The sequence below is a fragment of the Cetorhinus maximus genome, chromosome 12 (assembly GCF_964194155.1).
Source record: "Cetorhinus maximus chromosome 12, sCetMax3.hap1.1, whole genome shotgun sequence".
NCBI classification, from domain to species: Eukaryota; Metazoa; Chordata; class Chondrichthyes; order Lamniformes; family Cetorhinidae; genus Cetorhinus; species Cetorhinus maximus.
The window spans coordinates 123,396,571-123,424,156 of NC_135890.1; the positions used below are offsets into that span (position 1 = coordinate 123,396,571).

Consider the following 27,586-nt stretch of genomic DNA (forward strand, 5'->3'; position numbering starts at 1 on the left):
CAGGTATCAATCTAGTAAACCTCCTTTGAACCACCTCCAATGCATTTACATCCTCCCTTAAATAAGGAGACCAAAACTGCACACAGTATTCGAGATGTGGTCTCAAAAATGCCCTGTATAACTGAAGGATAACATCCTTACTTTTATGTTCAATTTGTCTTGTAATAAAGGATAGCATTCCATTAGCCTTCTGAATTACTTGCTGTACCTGCAAACTAACTTTTTGTGGTTCATGTACTAAATCCCTCTGCGTCTCAGAATTCTGCAGCTGTTCTCCATTTAAGTAATACTCTGCTTTTTTATTTTTCCTGCCAAAGTGAACAACTTCACATTTTCTCACATTAAACTCCATTTGCCAGATCTTTCCCTACTCACTCAACCTATATCCATCTGCAACCTCCTCATGTCCTCTTCACAACATACTTTCCTACCTATCTTTGTGTCATCTGCAATTTTAGCTACCATGCCATCGCTCCCCTCATCTAAGGCACTGATATAAATTGTAAGAAGTTGAGGCCCCAGCACAGACCCCAGCTGGACTCCACTCGTCACATCCTGCCAATCCGAATATCAATGTTTAAGATTGGCTTTGATAGGTAAAGTCAAAGGATTGAAAGAATATGGGGACAGGGTGAGTAAATATCAGGTACATTTGTGGAGGATAAACACCACTGCAGGCTGATGGGCAGAATGGCCTACTTTCTGTGTTGTAACTTTGATCTATTTCCAAGCTGGTTTTGCATCTTTCTCACTCAGAAAGAACACTCACAAAGCTTTATCAGCATGGATAAAGAGGACAAAAGGAGTCACAGACCTGTCAAATCTCTAACCTATTAGTTAGATGTGAGATAAGATTGCCCCGAACTCTCCTGGACCTCTGGGTGAGACATCTCAACGACCTCACCCTGCAGCAAACATACTTCCCAATGCCTCAGCACGAAATTAAACTGACATTAAAATTCATCGAGGAGCAAGTGACCCATCGACCAGGACTCAGACCCTTTGAGTGATGTGCTGCGTGAGGACTGAAACATACCCCAGAGACAGTGAATAGCTTACCTGTAACGGGCAACACACAGGTGCACCCTCCCAGTGTACTTCATTTTGGGGTTAGCATCGTCTGCTTCAATGTCCATCTGTTATCACAAAACAAACCAAGAATAAAATCAATTTCCTCAAAGGTAATTCAAAAGGATAGAAACTTGCATTTCTATATCACCTTTCACAACCTCAAACCAAATCCACAGCCAATAAGGTATTTGTGAAGTGCAGTCACTGTTGAAATGTAGGAAACGCACCAATTTGTGCACAGCAAGATCCCACAAACTGAAATGAGAGAATGACCAGATAATCGATCTATTAATGCTGGCTGAGAGTTAAATATTGTCCAGGATACGCGAGAGAATGCCCCTGTGCTTCACTGTCCTAGTATAGCAAAGGAAATCTACCTCTTCATCCAACATAATTCCAACATAAACCTTTATTTTGAGTGGCATTTTTTGGCATGTGACACTTTCATTTCAAAGATGAACCTTGCTGTGATCAAAGAATCTCACAGCACAAAAGGAGACCATTCTGCCCATCATTGCTGTGCTGGCTGTTTGAAAGGACTATCCAGTTAGGCCCCCCCTCCACTGTTCTTTCTCCTGCAAATTTCTCCTTTGCACATATTCGTCAAATTCCCTTTTGAAAGTTATTATTGAATCTGCTTCCATCGCTCTTTCAGGCAGCACGTTCCAGATCACAACTGCGTAACAAATGCTCCTCATCTCCCCCTCTAGTTTTTTTTTATCAATCATCTTAAAGCTGTATCCTCTGGTTACCAACTCTCCTGAAACAGTTTCTATTTTCAGGTAAGTGAGTATCAGTATCAACTATGAGGTTCACAAAAGGCTGCTGGTATCTGCTTTAACCTAGAGCCTTAGACCCAAGCTCGGAGAGAACCCAACTGCAGTGGCTTGAATGTTTCCATTTGTCACACAAACAACCCTCAAGCTCCCTGAGTGATGGTCACTTCACACTGAATTTAAAAATGAAACTATCTCTTTGTATCTTGTTGTGGTTGTCTAATGAAGAGGTTCAGAGGCAGAGTCTGAACAGTAATTATTTATTGTGGAACATAACTACGTACAGATATGTAAGACAGGAGGCTGCTTCAGTCCAAGCCATGAGCTGTCTCCATTCAGAATACTACCAGACTACACTAGTCATGTGACTCCCTTTACATAATCCTGTGAACAGTATTGTTTCCCCAGTCCCACACCCTAATACTACAATTTCTACAGAGCCTTTCACAACTCCAGCACATTGCAAAGTGCTTTACAGCAAATGAAATACTTTCTGAAGTGTAGTCATTGTTGTAATATAGGAAGTATGGCAGCCAATTTGCACACAGCAAGCTCCCACAAACAGAAATGATAAATGACTTAATAATCAGGACCAGCTACATCAATACTGTGGCTACAAGAGCAGGTCAGAGGCTGGGAATCCTGCAGCGAGTAACTCACCTCCTGACTCCCCAAATCCTGTCCACCATCTACAAGGCACAAGTCAGGAGTGTGATAGAATACTCTCCACTTGCCTGGATGAGTGCAGCTCCCACAACACTCAAGAAGCTCAACACCATCTAGGACAAAGCAGCCCCACTTGATCAGTATCCCATTCACCACCTTAAACGTTCACTGCACAGTAGCGCAGTGTGTACCATGTACAAGATGCACTGCAGCAACTTGCAAAGGATCCTTCAACAACAAGACCCCACAAACTGAAATGAGAGAATGACCAGATTGATACTGACTGGGAGTTAAATATGGGCCAGGATATGAGAATGCTCCTGCTTTTCATTGCCTTGGTGTGGCACAGGAAATTCACCTCTTCATCCCAAACTGACATCTGTCACCGAGAAGGACAAGGGCAGCAGATGCATGGGAACATCACAACCTGCAAGTTCCCCTCCAAGCCACTCACCATCCTGACTTAGAACTTACTCGCCATTCTGTGATATCACAGAATCACACAGTGCAGAAGAGGCCCTTCGGCCCATCGAGTCTGCACTGACACGTGAGAAACACCTGACCCACCTACCTAATCCCATTTACCAGCACTTGGCCCATAGCCTTGAATGTTATGACGTGCCAAGTGCTCATCCAGGTACTTTTTAAAGGATGTGAGGCAACCCGCCTCCACCACCCTCCCAGGCAGCGCATTCCAGACCGTCACCACCCTCTGGGTAAAAAAGTTTTTCCTCACATCCCCCCATAAACCTCCTGCCCCTCGCCTTGAACTTATGTCCCCTTGTGACTGACCCTTCAACTAAGGGGAACAGCTGCTCCCTATCCACCCTGTCCGTACCCCTCATAATCTTGTACACCTCGATCAGGTCGCCCCTCAGTCTTCTCTGCTCCAATGAAAACAACCCAAGTCTATCCAACCTCTCTTCATAACTTAAATGTTTCATCCCAGGCAACATCCTGGTGAATCTCCTCTGCACCCCCTCCAGTGCAATCACATCCTTCCTATAATGTGGCAACCAGAACTGCACACAGTACTCCAGCTGTGGCCTCACTAATGTTCTATAAAACTCCAACATGACCTCCCTACTTTTGTAATCTATGCCTTGATTGATAAAGGCAAGTGTCCCATGTGCCTTTTTCACCACCCCACTAACATGCCCCTCTGCCTTCAGAGATCTGTGGACACACATGCCAAGGTCCCTTTGTTCCTCAGAACTTCCTAGTGTCATGCTGTTCATTGAATACTTCCTTGTCAAATTACTCCTTCCAAAGTGTATCACCTCACACTTTTCAGGATTAAATTCCATCTGCCACTTATCTGCCCATTTGACCATCCCGTCTTCTATTCACTGGATCTTCTATGTCCTTACCTATATCTTTGCAGGACAGAAAAGAGAGTGTGCCACATATAAAGTCAAGTACCAACAGAAACTACTTTATTCTGGTTTGACTATACATACATATATAAGTAACCAAAAGAAGGTGCTATTACACTATTACACTCCTCCTTCCATAATGAGAAAGTTACACAAAAGTTCAAATTCCATTCAACAAAAAGCAAAATACTGCGGATGCTGGAAATCTGAAACAAAAACAGAAAATGCTGGAAAAACTCAACAGGTCTAACAGTATCTGCGGAGAGAAAAACAGAATTAACGTTTCGAGTCCATATGACTCTTCTTCAGCTCTGAAGAATCATACTGACCGTACTAAATGTGGCTTCAACAGTGAAAACCTCGTCCTGGGCTGTCTGCTAAGAAACCGTTCATTCTGCCGACAGCAATGTGAGGTGTGTTACAATAAATAAACAAAACAAGATTCACCAGTTTGTGATTCAATGACATCTGACATTTCTTCCAATTTGCATCTAGCATTTGCTTAACCAGACCTTACTTAACAATTTGTGCTGCGCATTCTGCTGCTCCATTTGAAGCAGGATGGGTCCAATGGAATTCTCATCTGTTTTACCCCATTCATCCTCATAAATCTGAAAACTCTGCTGAACTAAACTGAGGTCCGCTGTTGGACACAATTTCCCCTGGGAACCCGTAAGCAGCAAACAGACTACACAGAATATCCAGAGTTTTTCTAGTTGTTGTTTGATTCATTAGAAACACCTCAACCCACTTCAACTGGCTCTCTGTCACAATGAACCCTTCAAATTCTGCAAGATCTATGCGCAGCTTCTGCCACACTCTAACTGGCCATTTCCATGGTTGCTAAGGTACCGATGGCAGCTTCCTTTTTACAGCTTGACATACTCGACACTGTTTCACTGAGTCTTCTATATCCTTATCTAATCCTGGCCACTAAAGATAGTGCGTCGCTCGTCTCTTTGTCAAGCTCATCCCTAAGTGTTGACCATGAAGATCACACAGCAACTGTGACCTGTACCTTTCAGGAATTACAACTCTGGAATTTACACAACCTTTAACAATGGACAATTCATTCTTATGTATAAAACATGGCCTAATTTCTAAATCCAGTGTCTGTGTTGGCCACCCAATAGCCCTTTGTCAATACAGGGTCCCCACGAGTTGTTCTCCTAATGTCATCTGTACCTGACTGGCAACTCATCTACATGTGAAAAGAAAAATACATTCACTCTGCTGGGCTCTACCTCTGATGGTGATAGTGATCTAGACATCACATCGGCATTACAATGATCTTCCGATAGTCTGTACTTAATGTCGTACGTATAAACAGACAAAATCAACACCTGCAGGTAAAGTGGGAACTGGAGGCTTTGGATTCAAATTAGCCGCCAGTGGTTTATGGTCAGTTTCGATTGTGAAACTCCGACCTTACAGATATCTATGAAATCTTCTTACTCCAGAAATCAAAAACAATGCTTCACATTCTATCTGAGCATAATTGCACTTACTGAGGGTGCGTGAGGCAAATGCAGTCAGTCTCTCTTCACCATTATCCAACACATGAGAGACCACAACACCTACCCCGAGTGGAGAGGAGTCACATGCTCGCTTAATCTTTTTGGGGACATTGTGATGTACAAGCATTGTACCATCTTCCAATTTACTTTTACACTTCAGTTAACTGAAGTGCTGTTAGCCAATTTCTTTTTCACCCTTCACCACAATGTTGGATAATGTTGCGTTGCTCATTGAATCTGACTGGAACCAACACACTTCCCACTTTGGGGAATTTCTCTCCTTCCTAACTGTGTCATTCAATGCGTGATTTCTCCAGCTGATGCTGACTCCGCTTTTCACAGTGTGGCAATTCAGGAATGCTTAGATAATATCACCACCGTCAACACCTCTTTGTTCTTTTGTCTATGACATCTTTTGGTTATCTCGACCTATCACTGGCCCTCTATCCAGCTCTACCTGTCCCACCCTCCCTTAAACCAGCTTATATTTCACCTCTTTTCTATTTTTCCTTAGTTCTGTTGAAGAGTCATATGGACTCGAAACGTTAACTGTGTTCCTCTCCGCAGATGCTGCCAGACCTGCTGAGTTTTTCCAGGTATTTTTGTTTTTGTTCAGGAATGGTGCTGACTGATACTCCTGTGTCGGCTTCCATGTTTCCCGGAACTCCATCCAACGCTACTTGGACAATGATGCTCTGCGAGTATCCACTGTACACCCTTGTGCTTTGGATCGTATGGGTCTGAACTGAGCCCTCACTGGCCTGGTGCTGTTTGACAGCGGTAGGCAGTGACTGCCATTTCCTCCATTTACAGTCTTTCGACATGCCTTCCTGTAGCTGTAGCTTCACAAATGGACAATTCTGTGCCAAATGTTGGCCTAAGCATCAGTAACAGGACTTTGTCGTGCCGCTGCTACCACTAACTGCTGTTATTAGAGCCTTCTGCTTTCTCAGCCGCAGCTTATTTACTTCAGCCGATGACTGGTTGTTGTTAACTCTGACTTCTCTTGAGTCACATTCCGCCACGTCCATGGGTGACGCTGTTTGACAAGCTGTGTCGAAAGTTAACTTTGGCAATGTTAGCAAGCTTACTGTGAATGTGTTCACTTTTCAAACAGCAGACATATCTGTCCCACAATGCTCAATCACGAAATTCTCAAAATGACAATGGAGGGGCAGTTTTTTCAAAGCCACGATAAACTGTCCCTTCACTGGGGAACTGATTGCTGGTTCCGAGCCTATAGCTTTCTGCAATCTCCGATGGGCTGGGACTGTGGTTCTGTTCAAGCTTACACAAAATGGGTAGAATTTTCTGTTCCTACCAGCCGTTTCCTGCTGACGGAAAAACAGTTTGGAATTGTGTTTTCCCAACTGTCAAAGTGGGTCGAGTTTCCTGCTGAGCAATGTCAGGAACCCCACTTACCTTTATCAGCATCTCATGAAAACACCAACTCCCCAGAAATATGTTCCCCCTTCAAATGAAATGTTCGTCCAGCAGATAATTAGAACCTTCAGTTTTATAACTGTATAGAATGACACAAGCCTGCCCAGCCTGACCTCATCCATCACCTGAAGGTCAGTAGATGCTGCTTTCCTCTTCCTTTAATACTCTCACTGCTACATACCGGGTCACTTTGACAGAAGCTGTGCTAAGGCTGCGCACAGCATATTGCAGCAGCTGTCCTGGGACCGTAGGGGCCATGTTACCCGTGTCTCCTTCTCGGTCTTGGGTAGAGGAAGGCCTCTTTGGGCAGTGACCGTTGTGCACAGGATGGTGTGTAGGGCTTGGTCAGTGATTGAAGGCATTTAGTCCCATGGGTTTGAGTCATGGTATTGTGAGGCAGATGGCACGGTAATGTTAAAGGATGGTATCTGTCGTCTGTATGTTGGTAGCTGAAAAGTCATGGGGGCGATTAGATGGCCTCATGGGGGTGGGTCTCAAAAAGGAAGGGTGCAAGTGGCCTTGAGAATGGGAGGGGTCAGACTGACAAAGGGCATGGGGACATCAACATCGGAGAGAATGGGGGCAGAACAGGAATATCAACATGTACAATGATGGGGTCGAGGGTGACGGGGGAGGCTGGATGGTTTCAGGAAGAATGGCGATTAGGAGGAGGATGGGGGCAGCCTGGTGGGTGACAGAGGGAGGGTTGAAGCTGGTCAAACTTACAAATGTGATGAGTACCATGTTTGCTTTCAGTGATCAATGACACAGTTGGAAAAACGATATGGGAGTGGTCTCAAGGAGTGTGGGAGTAGTTCAGCACAACTATTCTGGGCTGATAGAAGGGGCACCGTATTAATTTCCTGCTCAAACCATGGAGAACATGGCTTAGCTGAGTGCTGGACCAGAGGGTCCAATGCACAAACAATAAGCTTTGCTCCTTTACTAATGGTGGGCATTCAGGTGAGAATCCATTAGGTTTTGGTGCAGCAGCTTTTGGTCTTAATGACCATCTGATCCTCATAGAGATATGTGTAAAGGGAAGGAGGGAGGAGGGAGGAGGATCAACAATCAAGGGCCATGGCTGCTGCACAGCAGCTAAATGGACACTACAAGCCTCAATGTTCCTATGGTACTGGTCATGGCACCATGCTTACAGTTATAACCCGAGTACAAGGATTGGGTATCGCTAGTTACTGTCTAAGCTACTGGAGGTGAGCTGACAATAGCCTGATTGAGGGTTAGAGCACTTGGGTGTATTCATCCTAGTCAAGGCCCTTGTTGGGAATGCGCAGTCGTGTCTGAGGAGGATGCTCAGCTATCTGTGGACCTCCAGGATGTTATCTGCCTGCAAGGCATGGCCTGGGGTTGCCCTGCCTAGACTGAGGGCAGGCCTAGGGCTTGAGACTGGATTCCTGGCTTGGAGATGGAGGGAGCCCATTCAAGGGGAAGTAACAATGATTGCTCAACTGTATCTATTGACAGGTACAAGGAGGAGTGGAGAATGCAGGCTGCAGGCAACACTGCCTTGTTCAGAGGAGCAAGTACCACAAAGATTTGGAGGGGATCCCATACTGGTTGCTCTGAAGGTGACTGCTGCACTGAACATTTTTGCCAGCAGGTTCTTACAGGGCTTCACTGGGGACCTTTGTGGAATCTCACAATCGGCGACACACAAATGCATAAGGGAGGTGACAGATGCCCTTTTCAGTAAAGCGCTCCATTAGGAGCAGTTCCACATGGATGACACAAGCCGGTTGTCTGAGCTGTGGGATTCACTGCAATCTCAGGGTTCCGGCAAGTCCGGGGTACACCGACTGTACACATGTGGCCTTGAGAGCTCCCTGGCAGCAGGCCAGTGAGATTCATAAATAGAAAGGGATTTCACTTTCTGAACATCCAACCGATCGGTGATCACAGAAAACAGACCCAGCACATTTATGCGAGGTATCCAGGGAGCTCTCGTGACTCTTAAATCTTGACTCACTCACAGGTGCCTCAGATCTTTGAGGGACATTGGCATTTAGCGGGTTAGCTCCTCAGTGTCAAGGGGTACCCCTAGAGGACTTGGCTAATGATGCTCATTCATCAGCCACAGAGTGCATCTGAGGACAGATACAAGGCAGCACATTTTGCTACAAGGTCCTTAATAGATCAAACCATTGGCCTCCTGAAGATGCGTTTCTGATGTTTGAACCGGTCTAGCTGGGCTCTCCAATATTCACCACAGAGAGTGCCCAGCATCATCGCTATTTGCTGTGCCCTGTACGATCTTGTGTTGCAAAGGGGGGGATGTGTTGCCTGAGGGAGACATTGGGGATCTAGATATCTCCTTGGGCAAGGAGGATATTGAAGAGGGCAAGGATTCAGACAAGCCACATGAAGATGCCATCACACGGGCATGACATGGCAGGCGTGCCCGTGACAGCCACATAGCTGCCAGATTCCAGGAGAATTCGGGTCAATACAAGATGACGCCAGCGAGGTTTCCTGTAGCCTTCAATGCAGGGGATGCAACAACACCTTCACTCTCAGCTGGAACATCTCAAAATGGTCACAAATCTCACAATAATCACGGCCAGAGCATCGGTCGCCTCCTGCCCTAACAATGGGACCTCCCTGGAAGGCGCAGTAGCCTTGGCGATGTGTAGCCGCTGTGGAATGTGAGTAACACTCCCTTAGTGCACATCCTGAAGCAACTCCATATAGTGCAGTCCATTCAACCATGACCTCACCAAGTTAGCTGGTATGGCAGCTTTCAAATAGCTGAAAAGCCAATTTGCACAGGGATGCATCATGTCAGTGTGACACCAGCTGAGTAAGGCAGCCTGGACATATGGAACGTTCTTCATTGGTTTGCTCTTAGACGTCTCAAGAGAGAACAGCGTCTGGAGAACTCCATTTCTCCCATTGCCAGCTCTCATGAACACATAAAGCAGAGGCATCATCTTGCTCCTGAGCCCCAGTCGCCCTTCACACATCAGGACGCAGTGAGCTGTAACTCAACAGCACGCAGCAAAGCTGTGAGGTGTGTTTGCATTGTCCTCACAGAGAGTCCCTCACCAGGACCATGAGCTGACTAGTTACAAACACTCAGGAGCCTGCAATCACTGTGAGCCTGACCAGTCTCTGTCCTGGATGATCTTTGCATTAGGGAGAAATGTGGCCCAGTCAGTATTGACACAGCCGCCAATGACAACATCTACCCACCACAGACCCTGCTGAGGACTTAGGGGATTTGCAAACGCATCAATTCCAGAGCATGAGAATCCTCGAGATGGTGCAGCCCCCAAAGGCCAGTCCTTGCTATAGCCCCCAAGTCTACGAGGGCACTTTCAGGCAATGAATTCCACATTGAGTTGTGGGCTGTGCCTTTACACAAGAAGCAGGTAAATCACCACTAGGAGCTATGTAAGATCATCACAGGTAAGGAGACTGCTCCATCAGGGTGAGTGAGCACACACCTCTGACATCTCCCACTCAAACCCCTCTAGCACACACTGCTCATGTCCCTGACTGATCCTTACTTCCCTAATTCAGCGTCATGCATGGGGAGGGTGGGAACTCAGCATGGAATGAGGTTCGAACCCCGGAGAGCAGATTGACCTGCAGGGAGGGATGGAAACCTGTGGGATTTGATGTTAGAGGCTACCTTCTCCAATAACTCACTTTCAGAAAGTAAACACCGTGGTTAACTACACAGTGGAGACATGATAATAACGTTAGCTGTGGTGAATATTTGTGTCATCCACAAATAACAGATATCAATGCGACAGCAGAGGGATATCACTATCTTTGGTGATCACTTCTCCTGAGCCCAGATAATGTCTGCCTGGGGTTTAAAGCTGATGGGCGTATCAGTCAGTGATCATTGTCACACACGATGTGTCTTTGCCGATATCGCAGATGTGGAAATAAAGGCTACTCCCTGCGGTGAGATTGTGTGAGAATTATTGCAACTGAGGATCCAGATTGGAGCTTATTGGGGGCTCAGTTACCCCTCCCTGATTCATTCAGGAGCAGGGGAACCTGGAGGGAGGTCGAGGTGCCCCACGCCCTCTCACCTGGCCGCTGCTGGAATGAACCCATGGCAAGAGTGACGATGTGCAGGTCCGAGCGTAAGTCTGACAGAAACTACTGGACCTGGGTCTCCAAGGCAGCCGCCACCCTCCCCAAGGAGACTTTGATGCACTCGCATGCTGGAACTATGACATAGGACAGAATGTGGACGGACTCCTCCATCCTTCGTTCCAGTCTGGTGACGGCCTCTGACCTCTCTGCCTGATGCTCCCCTGCCTGTCTCTGAATCTCCAACATGTCTCTTAGGGCCGAGTCCAGAGGCTGGTCATTGGATTTGGATCGAGCAGGGGCCTGGTCTCCAGCCCCCCTCCGAGTGTCAGAGACCTCGGCTGTCACTGCCTCCACCAACTGTGGGTCTGTGTCAGTGATGTGCTCACCAGATAGTGAACTCCAGCCTACTCGAGAACTAGGTGAGTGTCTCTGCTCTGGTGGAGGGTGCAGGTGAATGCAGTGATGGTTCTTCCTCTGAGGATACGTCTGCTTCCTCCCCAGAGGTGGTCTGGGGACTGGGGCTGAGTCTTTTGGTGGAGGACATCCTCCCCCTTTTCTTACTGGTACCTGGAATAGAGAGAAGAGAGAATTAGTGACTGACTGAGCAGGATCACACATTAAAGATCACTCCCAGTCATTGTGTGTTTGTTGTCAGTGTTTACTGGACACCCCCTCACCACCTCTTTGGGGGGGGCTGATCTCGCCTTCTGTACAGGAACGGTCTCCCCTCTCTGGCCAGAGGTCTGGCCTGCTATTCCAAACTGGTGAAGGTCCAGATCTCAGGGACGCTCCCTCGGGCTGTGACTCTCTCCCTCTTGTTAAGAGAGATCTCGTGCTACATAAAGACAGATGGAGTGAGTGTGAGCACTGTGGGTGGAAGCAGTACAGAAGAATGGATCGCTGTTGTGTGCGCTGAGCCCTCCCCAGTAAGGGAATCAGATGCCGTTTGTGGGATAACTTACAGGAGATGGTGAGTTTAAAGTGACTGTAACACATTCAGTGACGATGTCCCATCTGCTGGTCGTGTGTGACATCCCTCCGAACTCGAACCCTTCGTCTGCCTGATGCCCTTATGAGGGTGTGAGTTTGGAGTGAGGAGAAGTTTCACTCATCCTGGCGGAGTGGAGAAGATTGTTCATGTGTCTCCGGCACTGCAGGGCAGTCCTTTCCTGTTGCCATGGGCGCTAACCTCCCCGGTGACCTCCTCTCAGGCCGGTGTGGTCAGGTGAGAGGATTTCCTGCTCCCATCACTGCAAAAGAGGACCTCCCGCCTTTCCTGGACATCCCGGAGGAGAATCTCCAGGGAGGATTCGCTGAACCGTGAGGCAAAGGGTTTGTTTCTCTTCGGGGCCATTGCTTTCCTCTCCACAACAACACCGGACCCACAGCGAGTGTATGTCTGTCTGGGTGCCGTTTCAATATGGCGCTAGGACCTTTGACCCCATGAGGTACCGACAGGGTGGACCAATCCCTGCCCGCCCTGTCACGAGATTCACCGAGCTTCTCGCTGATGCATAATTAATTAGCTAAAAAGCAGAAAGTCGTGAGAATTCAGCTGCCTCATCGCCCAGCGGGAATGACACTGACTTTCCTGCCCGGCATTACACTCTCCGGAATGGGAAATTCCAGTGACTGTCTGACAGCGGCGTATCTTTTGGCTTAGCAGTGGAGAGCTAATTCTTGAGCGTTTCATAGACTCCTGGGCCTGACTCAGTGAGAACCATCGCCCTTTTCCTCTCTCCCACTGGCTGATTAATAGCCGGATTATCAGCAAAATCGAGGATGTTATTATCCATCTCTATCCATTTCACATGCACATCGAAAGACTCTCGGTCATGGCTATACTCTCCCAGCAATCCAATAATACCTACTGGTGCAGCCGTCTTTGAGGTCAGTCCACCCACCTGTACAAACAGCCTTTTCACTAAGACTGGATTTTTAAAACTATTTCTAAGCAAAACAAAAGCTCTCAGTTCCTCTACTGGTTTGCTGGAACTTTCTCCAACCAAATTTGTTCAGCTAGAGAATCCAAAATCTTATCCTCATTGCCAGACAGAAAAGAGACTCTGTGCCACAGGGAAAGTCAAGTACCAACTGAAACTAGTTTACTCTGGTTTGGCTATATATACACACATCCACAAATGGCCACAAGAGGATGCTATTACATTAGTACACATTCCTTCACTGTCGCTGGGTCAAAATCCTGGAACTCCCTCCCTAACAGCACTGTGGGTGTACCTACACCACATGGACTGCAGCGGTTCAAGAAGGCAGCTCACCACCACCTTCTCAAGGGGCAACTAGGGATGGGCAATAAATGCTGGCCCAGCCAGCGAAGCCAAAATCCTATGAAAGAATAAAAAAAAATCTATTTTAATGATATTGGTATGTGGATAGAAATCCCTAAGCAGATGGTGATAGTAGAATCAGCAGATAAATGAAATCAGGAGAGTTGAAATGAAGCTTGTATTTTGCGATCAGGATAACAAAATGGTTTTCTATCGGGTTTGGGTTGTGATCAGTTATAAAAGAATCCTGGCAGCGTCGGTGGAGAAGAAAAGAGTCGACGTTTCGGGTCCACATGACCCTTCAACAGAACTGAGTATAGTTAGGAGAGGGGTAAAATATAAGCTGGTTTAAGGTGGGCGGGGGGAGAGAAGTTGAGGGTGGGGTGGTTGTAGGGACAGGCAAGCAGTGATCAAGCAGTCATCACTGCTTGCTTGTCCCTACAATCACCCCACCCTCAACTTCTCTCTCCCCCCGCCCCCCCACCTTAAACCAGCTTATATTTCACCCCTCTCCTAACTATACTCAGTTCTGTTGAAGGGTCATGTGGACCCGAAACGTCGACTCTTTTCTTCTCCACCGATGCTGCCAGACCTGCTGAGTTTTTCCAGCACTTTCTGTTTTTATTTCAGATTTCCAGCATTCACAGTATTTTGCTTTTAATCTGTTTAGTAATGTTGATTGGGGGATAAATGTTCAACAGGACACCAGGAGAACACCCCAATTCTTCAGAATAGCCCTGGCTGATCTTTTACCTCTGCCTGAAATGAATTTAACCTTTTACCCGAAGGACAGCACAGAGGACAGTGTGACACTCCCTCAGTACTGCACTGGGGCGTCAACCTGGACTTTTGTGCTCAGGTTTCTTGGGTGAGACTTGAATCCACAACTTCCCTGAATCAGATACAAGACAGCTACCCACGGAGCTGTGGCCCACACCTTTGGATCGGGTATTACTGACTGAAATACCAATTTGAGAAACTAGAGTTTTGAAACTCTTCTGCGGGGAGAAAATGCAAACAATTCAAGAAGCTTAAAGCTCCAGCTGCTTCTCCCTCCGGGGGGTTTGGTCAGCACAGTTGGCGGACGGCTGGTTTCTGATGTAGCGTGGGTTCAATTCCTGTACTGGCTGAGGTCATCCAGGAGGGTCCCATCTTCTCAACCTCGCCCCTCGCCTGAGGTGTGGTGACCCTCAGGTTAAGCTCAGCACCAGTCACCCGTTTCTAATGAGAGAGCAGCCTCTGGCCCTCTGGGACTACGGTGACTTTCACTTCCTGCCTCTCCCTCCACCACCTACACCCCCAACCCATTCCCCATCCTCGTGCCTGCAACTCCTCCAAACCCCCACCCAGTCCCTACTCCTACAACCCATCCCTGCTACCCAAACACTCCCACATCCCCCACCCACACACCCGATCTCCACTCCCCATTCCTATCCCCTACTCAGACACCCAATTCATTCCCCACCTCCCACACAATCCACCCCCAGTGCCTCCCCCGACCTCCCTCAGAGACACCTATTGCACCAGTCATGGGAGAAGAGAGCTTAAAATGATCACTGTGAATTTGATGGTGCACAGTTCTGGGAGTCCAGTGTCTTCAGGATGTGGGGGTCGCTGGCTAGGCCAGCATTTATTGCCCATCCCTAGTTGCCCTTGAGAAGGTGGTGGTGAGCTGTCTTCTTGAACCGCTGCAGTCCATGTGGTGTAGGTACATCCACAGTGCTGTTAGGGAGGGAGTTCCAGGATTTTGACCCAGTGACAGTGAAGGAACGGCGATATATTTCCAAGTCAGGATGGTGAGTGACTTGGAGGGGAACTTCCAGGTGGTGGTGTTCCCATCTATCTGCTGCCCTTGTCCTTCTAGATGGTAGTGGTCATGGATTTGGAAGGAAAGTTAAAATGACTCCCACCTGAACATGTTGTGAGGGTATTTGATGCAGGATTCGCTGTTTAGGATCAAATAGTTTCTCTTCAAAACCTAATACTGAAAATGTCAGTAAAACAATGTGTGACTGTCACACGGCTTTGATGTGATATGTACTGACTGCCCGAAGTTCCCTTAACATTCCTCAGACAACAATAAGCGCTATAGGCCGACATGAGCACTGACTGACAACATGCAACGATAGGTTGGAGGGCCTGTTGCTAGGTAACAGCAGAATGATTTACGGGAGCAGCGATTGGTTAAGAAGAAATGTTGGGAATGAAAAATCTCCTAAATTGAATGACAATGGATGGCTTCATGAACACTAGGGTATGGTAGCATTTTAATCTTGTCACTGGACGCGTAATCCAGGGCCTGGTCTGACCAGAGATATGAGTTTCCTGTGACACCTCGAGGCTGTGAATAAATAAATAAAACCTGAGAATGACTCTAATCGTCGCGTGAGACGGTTTGACACAATATCCGGAGTTTGTTCTTTCTTTCATCTTTTAAACAATGACTCCATGGAGTAAGAGAAAGCTGACTGACCTCAGAGAGCTGGTCCTGCCTGGGGCTGCTGGGACTGGGCCTAGACAGGAAAGTAGGTTTGACAGAAAGTAGCTCTGGTTTTCCGCCAGATATCTGGAGGGGTCGGATATATTCGGAGATCACTGATCTGCTCCCAGAAGCACTTTCATTGCCTGAAAGCAGAATAAAGAGAAAAGATTGGTCCTCAGGTTGGCTGAACTGTCATCTCACTGATCCTCAGTTACAGAAGAACACAGAGATCGATTACGGTCTAAATCTGTATTTGTATTTTAAACGACACAGTCATCTGAATTAATTCTATGCACATACACTAATGTACCAACTACAACTTATTCAGCAAGGTCAGCATTATAATGAAGGCCATTACATAAAGAAGGATTAAATCTGACCTTGTTGGTCCTTTTTCATCTCTGGACTAGATCATAATATGTCAATTAATTTTCATATGTCATTTTTTTATTCATTCACGGGATGTGGGCATCGCTGGAGAGTCCAGCATTTATTGCCCATCCCTAATTGCCCTTGAGCTGCTGCAGGCCATGTGGTGTAGGTACACCCACAGTGCTGTTAGGGCAGGAGTTCCAGGATTTTGACCCAGCGACAGTGAAGGAACGGTGATGGATTTCCAAGTCAGGATGGTGAGTTTCTTGGAGGGGAACTTGAGGGTGGTGGTGTTCCCATCTATCTGCTGCCCTTGTCCTTCTAGATGGTATTAACCAGTCACCAACAGATTAATTCACCATTAAGTTTTAAAAAAGTCATGGCCTTCATTACCAAGAGTGATTATGTACATTAAAATCACAAAATGACTTTGAACAGCCAGTTTCTAATCTTGGTTGTGTTGTTGCAGAGATTTGAGCCCAGAAATCACTAGGGGGGATAAAACATGAGGTCCACCGGGTTTACCCTCTCCCATCCTGGTATTGGCCTGATACAATGATATTGGAGTTATTGACCAATCACGGGGATCAATCTCTATCTGGATCTACAACAGAGCCGAACACGAGGTGAGGAAAACACCCAGTGGGGGAGAATTTTGGGAACCATAGGTACAAAGTCACCATTCCCTGAGGAGACTCCACTCACCACATGTCAGGTCTCAAATTATTTCTGAATTAAATCCATCTAATTTGTATTTGAAACAATCAATACTCTCCGCTTCCTCTGTTTTCCTGGACAGCCAGGAGTGATATCTCACTGAGATATTGTTTCCCAGATTCGTTCTGAGTTGCCCCTCTCTGAGTGTGGTCTGTGTCCTCTGGCTCGAACAAGGTTAAACAGCTGGTCGTGGTTGACATTATCCAGTCCCTTTAGAATCCCCAAAGCAGCAACCACATCACCTCTCAACCTTCTCTTTCCCAGTCAGAACGGGCTCCAATTTACACAATTGCTCCTCATTATCCAAACCCGCTCTGTCAATCCCATCTGCTCATCTCTCCATCCTCTCGATAACTGCAATGTGTGGAGTCGGGATTGTCATGGCTGTGTTTACCTTTCCAGATGCAGCATTTCTACCTGACCGATCTCCAGCAACAACCTCCCCACAGCCTTTCTGAAATGGATCCTCTCGTACCCAACATCAGCTGTCACCATCCAACCACTATCATGGCACAGGTTTGAGCATCAATCCATTAATAGGCATTGGAGCGATGTACACATAACTCACATTTATGTAAGCATCTGCAAAACATCCCAAGGAGCTTCACAGCCAGTCAAACAAAATGATATTAGGTGGGTTTTAAGGAGCATCTTAAAGGAGGAGGAAGAGGCAGAGAGGTTTAGGGCGGGAATTCCAGGGCCTAAGGCCCAGGCAGCAGAAGGCACGGCCGTCAATGATTAAAATCAGAGTTGTTCAAGGGGCTGGACTTGGAGGGACGCAGAGATTCTACCCATCAGCTCCCTATGATCTCTGGATACGACACTTCCAACCCTCCAAGCAAAGGTTAAAGAGGCCCTCAGCCCTCTGAGCCTCAGGTCGAGGGTACCCGGCACTCAGCCTGATTCCACCACCTGCTGCTAGGGCAGGAGGTAAAACCCACCTCGTCAGTCACTGAGTCACTGAAACTTCCAGATCTCCCCGAGCAATTGTGCAGAGAAGCTATAATGAAGCATCAATGAAACAATTAGAATCACTTACCCTCAACAACAACAACAACTGACATTTATATAGCGCCTTTAACATTGTAAAACATCAGAAAATGTGCTTCACAGGGGCCATTACCAAGAAGGAAATGGCACTGAGCTAAACAAAGTGATATTAGGACAGGAGCCCAAAAGTTTGGTGAGAGAGGGAAGGTTTAAGGGGCACTTTAAAGGAGGAGAGAGGCAGAGAGACTTTTTTGGGGGCGGGGGGGTGATATTTCAGATCTCGGGGCCCAGGCAGCTGGTGGCCAATGGTGGAATGATTAAAACCAGGGGGGTTGCTCAAACAGCTACAGTGAGAGAATCACAGAGATTTTCACTTTCTGCCTGCCTTTGTTGAAAGAATAACATAACACTGGATATCTACTCCCTGCATTCGGTGTTTCTCCTGAAGAGGGAAGCATTCAATTTGAAGTTTCAAGGAATCCTGTGATGTCTGAATTGATGGGACAACGTTAAGATGCCCAGATTCCACCAGGCAGCTTGATTCCCACCCCCCCCAGCACTATTTTAATCTTTGAACCCAGCGGCTTTTAAGTTTGTAGATGAATAGAATTAATCACATTGATAGCTGCTTCCAGCAATCTCTGCACTACAGAGAGGCACATTTATCCTCCTGCTACCGCTGACATTTAATAGAATACTGACGTCATGTTCCTGCATCAGCGAATTGTCTGTCCAGCGTGTGTTTTCTCCTGATGTGTTTTGGAAATGAAAAGCATTCACTGCATAAACAGGACAGTGATCAAACCAACCAGGGCACTTGTGCTGACACAGTTTCATTTTTCCGACACCCAGTTAACAGTGATCGCCTTGGACACAGGATCCCCTCTGCTACTATTCACTGCAATAGCTGCAGGGACCGGGACTCTGATCAGAGGCAGTGACTGGACCCCGGCTGAATTCCTGGCCGACAGCTGATTCTTCTGGGATTTGACCCTATGTTTTAGGGAGAAGCATTTTCCAATGGGGGGTGGGGGTGGTGGTGGGGGGAGGGGGGGGGGGGGGGGGGGGTGGGTGTAGGTGGGACGGGGAGGGGGTGGTGGTGGTGGGGGAGGGGGGCAGGGGGTGGTGGTGGGGGAGGGGGCAGGGTGTGGTGGTGGGGGAGGGGGTGGGGGAGGGGGTGGTGGGAGGGTGGGGGAGGGGGAGGGGGTAGCTGGTGGGGGAGGGGTGGGGGTGGTGGGGGGAGGGAGAGAGGGGAGGGGGTAGGTGGTGGGGGCGGGGGAGGGGGTGGTGGGAGTGGTGAGGGGGGTGGTGGGAGGGGGAGGGGGTGGGGGAGGGGGTAGGTGCTGGGGGTGGGGGTGGGGGTGGGAGTGGGAGAGGGGGTGGGGGTGGGGGTGGGGGAGGGGGAGGGGGTGAGGGAGTGGGTGGGGGTAGGGGAGGGGTGGGGGAGGGGGAGGGGAGGGGAAGGGGGTAGGTGCTGGGGAGGGGGTGGGGGTGGGGGTGGAAGTGGGGGTGGGGGTGGGTGTGGGGGAGGGGGAGGGGGTAGGGGAGGGGGAGGGGGTAGGGGTGGGGTGGGGGAGGGGGTGGGGGAGAGGGTGGGGGTGGGGGTGGGAGTGGGGGTGGGAGTGGGGGAGGGGGCGGGGTTAGGGGAGGGGGAGGGGGTAGGTGCTGGGGGAGGGGGTGGAGGTGGGGGGTGGGGGTGGGGGTGGGGGGTGGGGGTGGGGGTGGGGGTGGGGGTGGGGGTGGGAGTGGGGGAGGGGGTGGGAGTGGGGTAGGGGAGGGGGTGGGGGTGAGAGTGGGGGTGGGGGTGGGGGTGGGGTGGGAGTGGGGGTGGGGGAGGGGGTGGGGGTGCGGGTGGGGGAGGGGGTGGGGGTGGGGGTGGGGGTGGGAGTGGGTGTGGGAGTGGGGGAGGGGGTGGGGTGGGGGAGGGGGTGGGGTGGGGGTGGGAATGGGGGAGGGGGTGGGGGTGGGGTAGGGGAGGGGGTGGGGGTGGGAGTGGGGGTGGGGGTGGGAGTGGGGGTGGGAGTGGGGGAGGGGGTGGGGGTGGGGGTAGGAGTGGGGGAGGGGGTGGGGGTGGGGTATGGGAGAGGGTGGGGATGGGAGTGGGGGTGGGGGTGGGAGTGGGGGTGGGGGTGGGGGTGGGGGTGAGAGTGGGGGAGGGGGTGGGGGTGGGGGTGGGGGTGGGGGTGTTGCTTTGAGTACATTTTCTGCAGCTCCGCACTTTCCCAATGGGGAATCTGAGTATCTCAGTTTTATCTCCCGTGTTTTGTTGTAATCTGATCTCTGAGGTACATCCCATTCCATTTGGGAACCAGCTCCTCTGATGTTCTGACTGCACCAGTGAAATTATCCAATCGCTGTTTCAGAATCTAAATTCATACGGCACATCCCACACACTCTACACCCTGGGGTAAATATCTTTGGTCCTGACAACTCACATCTCATCTCAGCTGCAAACCTTTCAGAACATCCCACTGTCAGCTTCACTCAGTTAATATCACAGATGGAGGCCATTCAGCCCATCGTGCCTGTGCTCCTTCTTTGATAGAGCTATCCAATGAATCTCATTCCCCCCCGACTCTTTCCCCAATTCGTTCTTTTCAAACGATTATCCAATTCCCTTTTGAACATTGAATCTGCTTCCATCACCCTTTGATGACTGTGAGTGGTCAATAACTCCCAGTACCGTTTGGAAATGCACATTCTAACCATTGCTAGCCATTGCTGGATGGAGAAAGGCCATCGCTCACTGGGTTTGTCTTTTACCATCCTGGTAGTCACATGATGTGACATCTTTCATCACCTCAGGACGTTCCAAAGTGCTTTACAGCCAATGAAATCCCATTGAAATGTGGCTGCTGCTGTATTGTAGGAAACACAGCAACCAATCTGTGCACAGCAAGATCCCACAAATTGTGATGTGATAAGGACCAGATAATCTTTTTTTTCAGTGATGTTGATTGAGGAATCAACATTGGCACAGGACACTGGGGAGAAACGCCCCACCTCAGGGGCTGTGGGATCTTCTATATCCACCTGAGATGGCAAACAGGACCTCGGTTTAAAGTCTCATCTGAAAGACAGTAATCCTGGGATGTACAATGGTGAATGTAACAAATATTAACCTGGATGGTGAGATGTAGAAGCCAGCCTGAGCATTTACCATTACTCACACATTATACAGTGAGAGTGTCACAGGGCAACTAGACATCAACCCAAACCCAACTCCCGTTGACAAGCAAGCGCTGCCCTTCTCTCAATGACGGTGGTCCATAGTTGGAAAACGTTTGACCATTAAAAGCAGATGGAAATGATCGGAGATCGACAATTAGCCTTCAGTGAATGATGAATATATCTGCAGATAAGCTCTCCTACCTTTGGCAAGGGGCGTGGCCAGTCCATTCATCAGCTGAGACTGGGACTTGCTGGGTGAGGCTGGACTCTCCCTCACTGAGGCAGGGCAGCTGAGTAGGTCAATTTTACCAGCTGTCTGACGAAATCTCTCCAGTTCCCTGGAGAGGAGATTGAACTGTTCGCTTTGATTCCGACATTTCTCTTCTAACTCTCGCACCTTGGCCTGCACAGGATACACACACACACACACACACGCACAGATCTTTCAGTACTCCGCATAGGCCTAGTTCACCACAGACTGGCCACGCGCCACAGACACAGAGTCCTATCATTTCAATCTTTAATCTCACATTATTGATCACAGCTGCAAACTCTTCCTCCTGTCAATCTGCTTTATTGCTTCCTAAATTCTAGGCAGATGTCGGCAACACAGTCAGTAAGGCCTGGAACTAAAAGTCAATGTTGGCACAGAAAAAAAAACTCCTATCATTCCTTTTACAACATCCTATTTCAAGTTAAATCGGTAAATGGACTGTTTCGTTGCTCCCTAAAGCCGGTAACCTGGGCCTGACCATCTGCTGTTGATGATCAAATGGCCACTTTGAAACTGAGTGGGTTTTCCAATCACAGCCCCCGACACAGTTACAGCCTCAACATCACATCCAGGCCTAGAAATGGAAACACTCCCCAAAATCGCCATTGCAGGGAGGTCCAGGGCATAGGGGGGCCACCGAGGGAGGTACGGGGAGGGGGACAGGGGGAGGTGGGTCCGAAGATGTGCTGACAGGGAGGGGGGAGCACAAGGGGAGGGCCAGGGAGTGCGACAGAAGGGGCTGGAGGAGGTTGGGCAGACGGGGCGGGGGGGGATGCGGAGAGACAAACAGGACCAGCCACCTATTAGGTTAACCATCGACAACCTGCCTGCAGGGGATGAGCCCTTTAACAAGTGCTCTGGCAGGGTCTTTGCTGAGCACTAGCACCATGAGGTGCCAGAGTTTATCAGGGAACCAGGCACTAGGGCAATGCAATTCCTCCCAAAATGTTCTAAATCCAGCACAGGACCATGACTGTAATATTAGAGTGAGCTGTCTGAACCCTTTGAGCTGAGCCCTGGAGGTCTATGGGGCCGAGACTGACCCAATATGTTGGGGCAGGTGTGCACATCACCCACCTTACTGGTCCCTTGTGCTTGAAGAATTAGAAGGGCTCGCCCAATTTCTAGGCCCATCTGGATATTTTTCCATGTGCTCCTTATAGCATCAATAGAAACACACATAGAGGCAAATTGGTCAGAATTTTATAAATCAGATATAAGAATCTGTCCTTGGTTCAATCCAATCCAACATGGAAATAATTTAGTATTTGACAGAAAATGTGATTGCAGATTCTATCAGACAACTATTTGCAGTTAACAGCGACAATATATTGGTCTCATCTTTTGTTTTGCTAAATTATTCATGTTTATGCTTAACATGGGTAAGACAATGGGTAAAACAGTGCCACCCTCCCAATCGATGTGCCATCAGGCGTTGTTATTTGTCCTTAGGGGAGATTCCTGGCTAAAGTTGGGCTAATTGCTCACTCTTTATTGTGTGCTGACCCTACCTTGAAGTTTGTATACTGAGAGATAATTTTAACTGTCTGCAGGATGGTTAATAAACAACATGCTACTTGTGGAAGCAAGGATGGTGCATAGCACAGCCACCTGTGTCTGACCCCCACAGGTATATGTATTCGTTACCCTAATTTCCAGATTGACCATACATCTTTCAAAAGTCTGGAATCAAAAGCGATGAGGAGGAGTTTAAATGATGTTCAATTCATCGACTATACTCTCCGGAATGGTCACAGAATAAACTGAAATGTTAAAATTTTGTTGTAATAAAAATGCTCCATTTTGAAGCCTATTTGAGTCAAATCCCAATTGAAGAGGATTCTGTTCCTGAGAGTTGAAGTTTTGAGTTCTCGGTTGAGACTGTGTTCTCCGTAAGGACAGAGTTATGAAGGCTCTGGGATGGAACAGAGCATCATCTGACTCTGAGACTCTGAAATACCCAAAGCCCAGTGGTCACTTTGTCCAAAGACAAGTGACACGTTGTACTTAGGGGCCGAGGTACAGAGTCTAGAAATTAGGTGCAATTCATTAAGAAAATAAAATTGAAAGAGAAAGCAGCTGGACAGATTACCTGTGAGATTATTTTTTAAATTGGTTTTAACTATTTGTTTTGCAGCATGGAGTTAATATTACCACACAAAGTTACGCGTTAAATATCAGCATTGCTTTAGAGAAAGTGAACATGAACACTGGGATATTTCATTCAGCAGTTTTTCTCCCCACCCCCCCTCACCCCCCAAACCATGTGTTTTGGGCTTGGGAATTGCAAGTTTATTTTACAGACTTGTACCAAGGAGCTTACAGAACTGATAAAGAACAGGAAGAGAGAGAAGTTGAGGAACAAAGTTGACTGTTTCTGTTCCTCATCTCAGTCTTGACCCTTTGAGAAACGACCAATCACTCTCCATGTTAGGTGAAGATCTAGTGTAGTTTTCAGGTGAAAAGGTGTTTAGAGAGCAGGGGATAATTGCAACAGGAGGAGGCCGTTCAGCCCCTCGAGCCTGTTCTGTCATTCAGTTAGATCTTGGCTGACCTGTGCCTCAACTCCATATCACTTTGAAGAAGAGTCATACGGACTCGAAACGTTAACTCTGTTGCTCTTTCCACAGACGCTGACAGACCTGCTGAGTTTTTCCAGCATGTTCTGTTTTTAACCTTCACTCCATTTACTTGATATCCCCAATAAAAATCTACCCTTCTCAGTCTTGAAAGTTTCAATTGATGTTGGGACTGGGAGATACAAAAAGAATTCATTCAAAAGTCACAGATTCTCTCCTTCTTTATATGTCATCCTTTGATTTTATATCATTTTTATACTTAAAAAAAACAAAACTAAGAGTAAGCTGGGAGACAGGTAGCTGAAGCTCCACAGGGAATAATCCAAGTGCACACTCCATTATAAATGTAGACAGAGGAATCTGTGATGGGAAATGTAAAAATTAGAACAGAGTCCCCCACTTTAAAATTTGGGACTGAATTAGATCTGGCCCAATAATTGACCAATCTTTTTTTAAATTATTCATTCACAGGATGTGGGTGTCACTGGCTAGGCCAACATTTATTGTCCATCCCTAATTGCCTTTGGGCATTTTAAGAGTCAACCACATTACTGTGGGTCTGGAGTCACATGTAGGCCAGACCAGGTAAGGTCAGCAGATTTCCTTCCCTAAAGGACATTAGTGAACCAGATGGGTTCTTACGACAATCGGCAATGGTTTCATGGTCATCATCAGACTCTTAAATCCAGATTTGTATTGAACTCATCTGCCTGACTCTCTGGATTACTAATCCAGTGATAAAACCGCTATTGCCACCACCTCATTTCACCTGAAGAGTACACTCAGTTTGGACTTTGAGTTGCCAACTCTCCAGGGTTGGCCTGGAGTCTCTAAAAGGTAAAGGTTAATCTCCAGGACGTGCCTGTGAGGAGCACCCGGGAGAAAATCATAGCAGCATGAAAAACCTGTTTATTTTTAATTGTCTTCGAACAATTTTTTATATGAGTTATCTTTCTGAGACTCAGGGATGGTGCCGGAAGACTGGAGAATTGCAAATGTTACACCCTTGTTCAAAAAAGGGTGTAAAGATAAGCCCAGCAACGACAGGTTAAAAAGCTTAACCTTGGTGGAGGGGAAGCTTTCAGAAATGATAATTCAGGACAAAATTAATAGTCACTTAGGCAAATGTGAGTTAATTAAGGAAAGCCAGGATGGATTTGTTAAAAGCAAATTGTGTTTAACTGACTTGTTGGAGTTTTTTGATGAGGCAGCAGAGAGGATTGATGAGGGTAATGCTGTTGATGTGATGTACATGGACTTCCATAAGGTATTTGATACAGAGTCACACAACAGACTTGTGAGCAAAGTTATAGCTCATCGAATAAAAGGGACAAAGATAAAAAAATAGATTGGTCAATTATTGGACTAGATACAAAGAGTAGTGGTGAACTGTTGTGTTTTGGGCTGGAGGAAGGTTTATACTGGAGTTCCCCAGGGGTTAGTGTTAGAACTCCTCTCTTCCCGATATATATGATTGACCTAGACCTTGGTGTACAGAGCACAATTTCAAAATGTGTGAATGTTACAAAACTTGGAAACATTGTGAACCATGAAGAGGATAGTGTAGAACTTCAAAAGGACATGGGCAGGTGGGCAGACAAGTGGCAGATGAAAGTTAATTCAGAGACATGTGAAGTGATTCATTTTGGTAAGAAGAGTGCAGAGAGACAATGTAAAATAAAGGGTAAAATGATAAAGGAAATGTAGGAGCAGAGGGACCTGGGTGTTTATATGCATTAATCATTAAAGGTGGAAGGACAGGTTGAGAGCGTGTTTAATAAAGCCAACAGGATCTTTTATTAATACAGTACAAAAGCAAGGAAGTTATGTTAAACCTGTATAAAACACTGGTTCGGCCTCAACTGGAGTACTGCATCCAGTTCAGGGCACTGTGTATTAGGCAATATATGAAGGTACAGAAAAGATTCATGAGAATGGTTCCAGGAATGAGGAACTTCAGTTATGAAGATAGATTGGAGAAGATGGGACTGTTCTCCTTGGAGAAGAGAAGGCTAAGAGGACATTTGATAGAGGGGTTCAAAATTATGAGGGGTCTGGACAGAGAAGGTAGGAGAATCTGTTCCCATTAGTGGAAGGATTGAGAACTAGAGGTCACAAATTTAAGGTAATTGGCAAAAGAAGCAATGACGACATGAGGAAAAATTTTTTCATGCAGCGAGTGGTTAGGTTCTGGAATTCACTGCCTGAGTGTGTGGTGGAGACAGAGTCAACTGAGGCTCTCAAAAGGGAGTTGGATCATTACCTGAAAAGGAAAAATTTGCAGGGCTATGAGGAAAAGGCGGGGAGTGGCACTAGATGAATTGCTCCTTCAGAGGGCTAGTACAGAGATAAAGAAGCGAATGGTCTCCTTCTGTGCTGTAACCATTCTATTGTTCTCAGGCATTGGGTAAAATGTTGATTGACTGGCAGTGAAAAATCATCCAATCAGCTGGTGAAGATTCTGTTTACTTTCTGATTGGCTGTGAGCCCATGAGGACGAACATGCAAGATGACCAATAGGAAGAGTGTGGGCTCCAGGACAGTTAGAAATGGGAAGTCATTTGATGAAAGCTCCAGGAAGTGGTCTAACCAGAGTTTGCAAGCGTGTTGCAAAAGACTGATACCGAGCATAAAAACACAAATCTAATTCCTGGCGGCTTATTAACAGTAGAACTATCCCAGTGAATGCTCACTCCCACTCCCACTGCCAAACAGCAGCAAGCAGACAGGTGGAAAGAGATCGAATCGAAAGGAGAAGGACAGGGAAAGCAGGCGTTGCTTGATTCACCATTTCCACATATAACTTCAGATGTTAGTCCTGATCAAGAAATTAGGGTCTGTTTCTCAGCAGATTCAAAACAGCAAATCTATAAGCAAACTGTAGTGAGGCCACATAGTCTCTCACACAGATATCAAGGTGCAGGCAGCAATGGTGACAGCTAAAGGCTGATGCATTACTCAAAAAACCTTTTTGCAAAATCACTCCGTTTATCCAATTGGAGATATTTCCTTTATTTATGCAATGCTTGAATAGCAATACCGGTTTCCGATGCATTAAATAGTGAAGAGCAAACAAAACTTGCTGTGCTCGCTCTGAGTTCTCCTGCCTGAGGGATTATTAATCAGCCATCACACCCATTCTCATCCTCTGCTCAGCCTCCATCACCCAGAACAAGCACCAGTGTTGTTTGTCTCTGCATCTTTCTCTTTTGCAAGTTTTTCTGTGAAGACTGGACCGTTACAAATTGCTGTGTGGAATTCACACAGTTCCGCTTCCAATCCCTCTGTGATCTTTTCCAATTATGACTATTTTTTAAACATTTTTGTGTTCTGTTTAAGCTGAGCTTGTAAATGGAAGACCTCAAATATTAAAAAGAAAAGGCAAAGGTTCATGAAGGGACCTCCTACCGAATGTCACTTTAAACACCAACAAATAACTTGCCTATTGGGAGATCCAAATCCGTCAGTGTTTTTCCAATGTCTCAGCATTTTATGAATTATTTTCACTGAGCGTGTGTGAGAAACTTACAAAACAGGAAGAGTAGCAGGTCATCAATAAATAAGACCAGACCTACAAGCAGGGAGATATCTAGCTAACACATCCTATATAAGGATACCTGCATGCTGTCCAAGGTGTTCTGGATTAGGTGCAAAGCATTAAAGTAAAAAAACATCAGGACACAAAATTTACACATCTGGACACACACAGCAAATACATTTTCTCACATAGTTTTGACAGCTACAACTTTGCATCAAGCCAGCACATAAAGTGGATGAAAATATGTCTCTGGTT

The 27,586-nt window shown here is 47.1% G+C and overlaps 1 protein-coding gene across 1 annotated transcript in view; it reads right to left on the reverse strand.

Moving 5' to 3' along the window:
- rimbp2b (RIMS binding protein 2b) overlaps nucleotides 1-27,586 on the reverse strand; it is a 213,230-nt gene that overhangs the window by 83,081 nt on the left and 102,563 nt on the right. The window contains exons 4-6 of the mRNA XM_078554672.1: nucleotides 21,142-21,343; nucleotides 15,682-15,833; nucleotides 1,060-1,136 (exon numbers count right to left, since the gene is read on the reverse strand). Coding sequence (XP_078410798.1) covers nucleotides 1,060-1,136; nucleotides 15,682-15,833; nucleotides 21,142-21,343 — 431 coding nt within the window. The remainder of the gene's footprint in view (nucleotides 1-1,059; nucleotides 1,137-15,681; nucleotides 15,834-21,141; nucleotides 21,344-27,586) is intronic.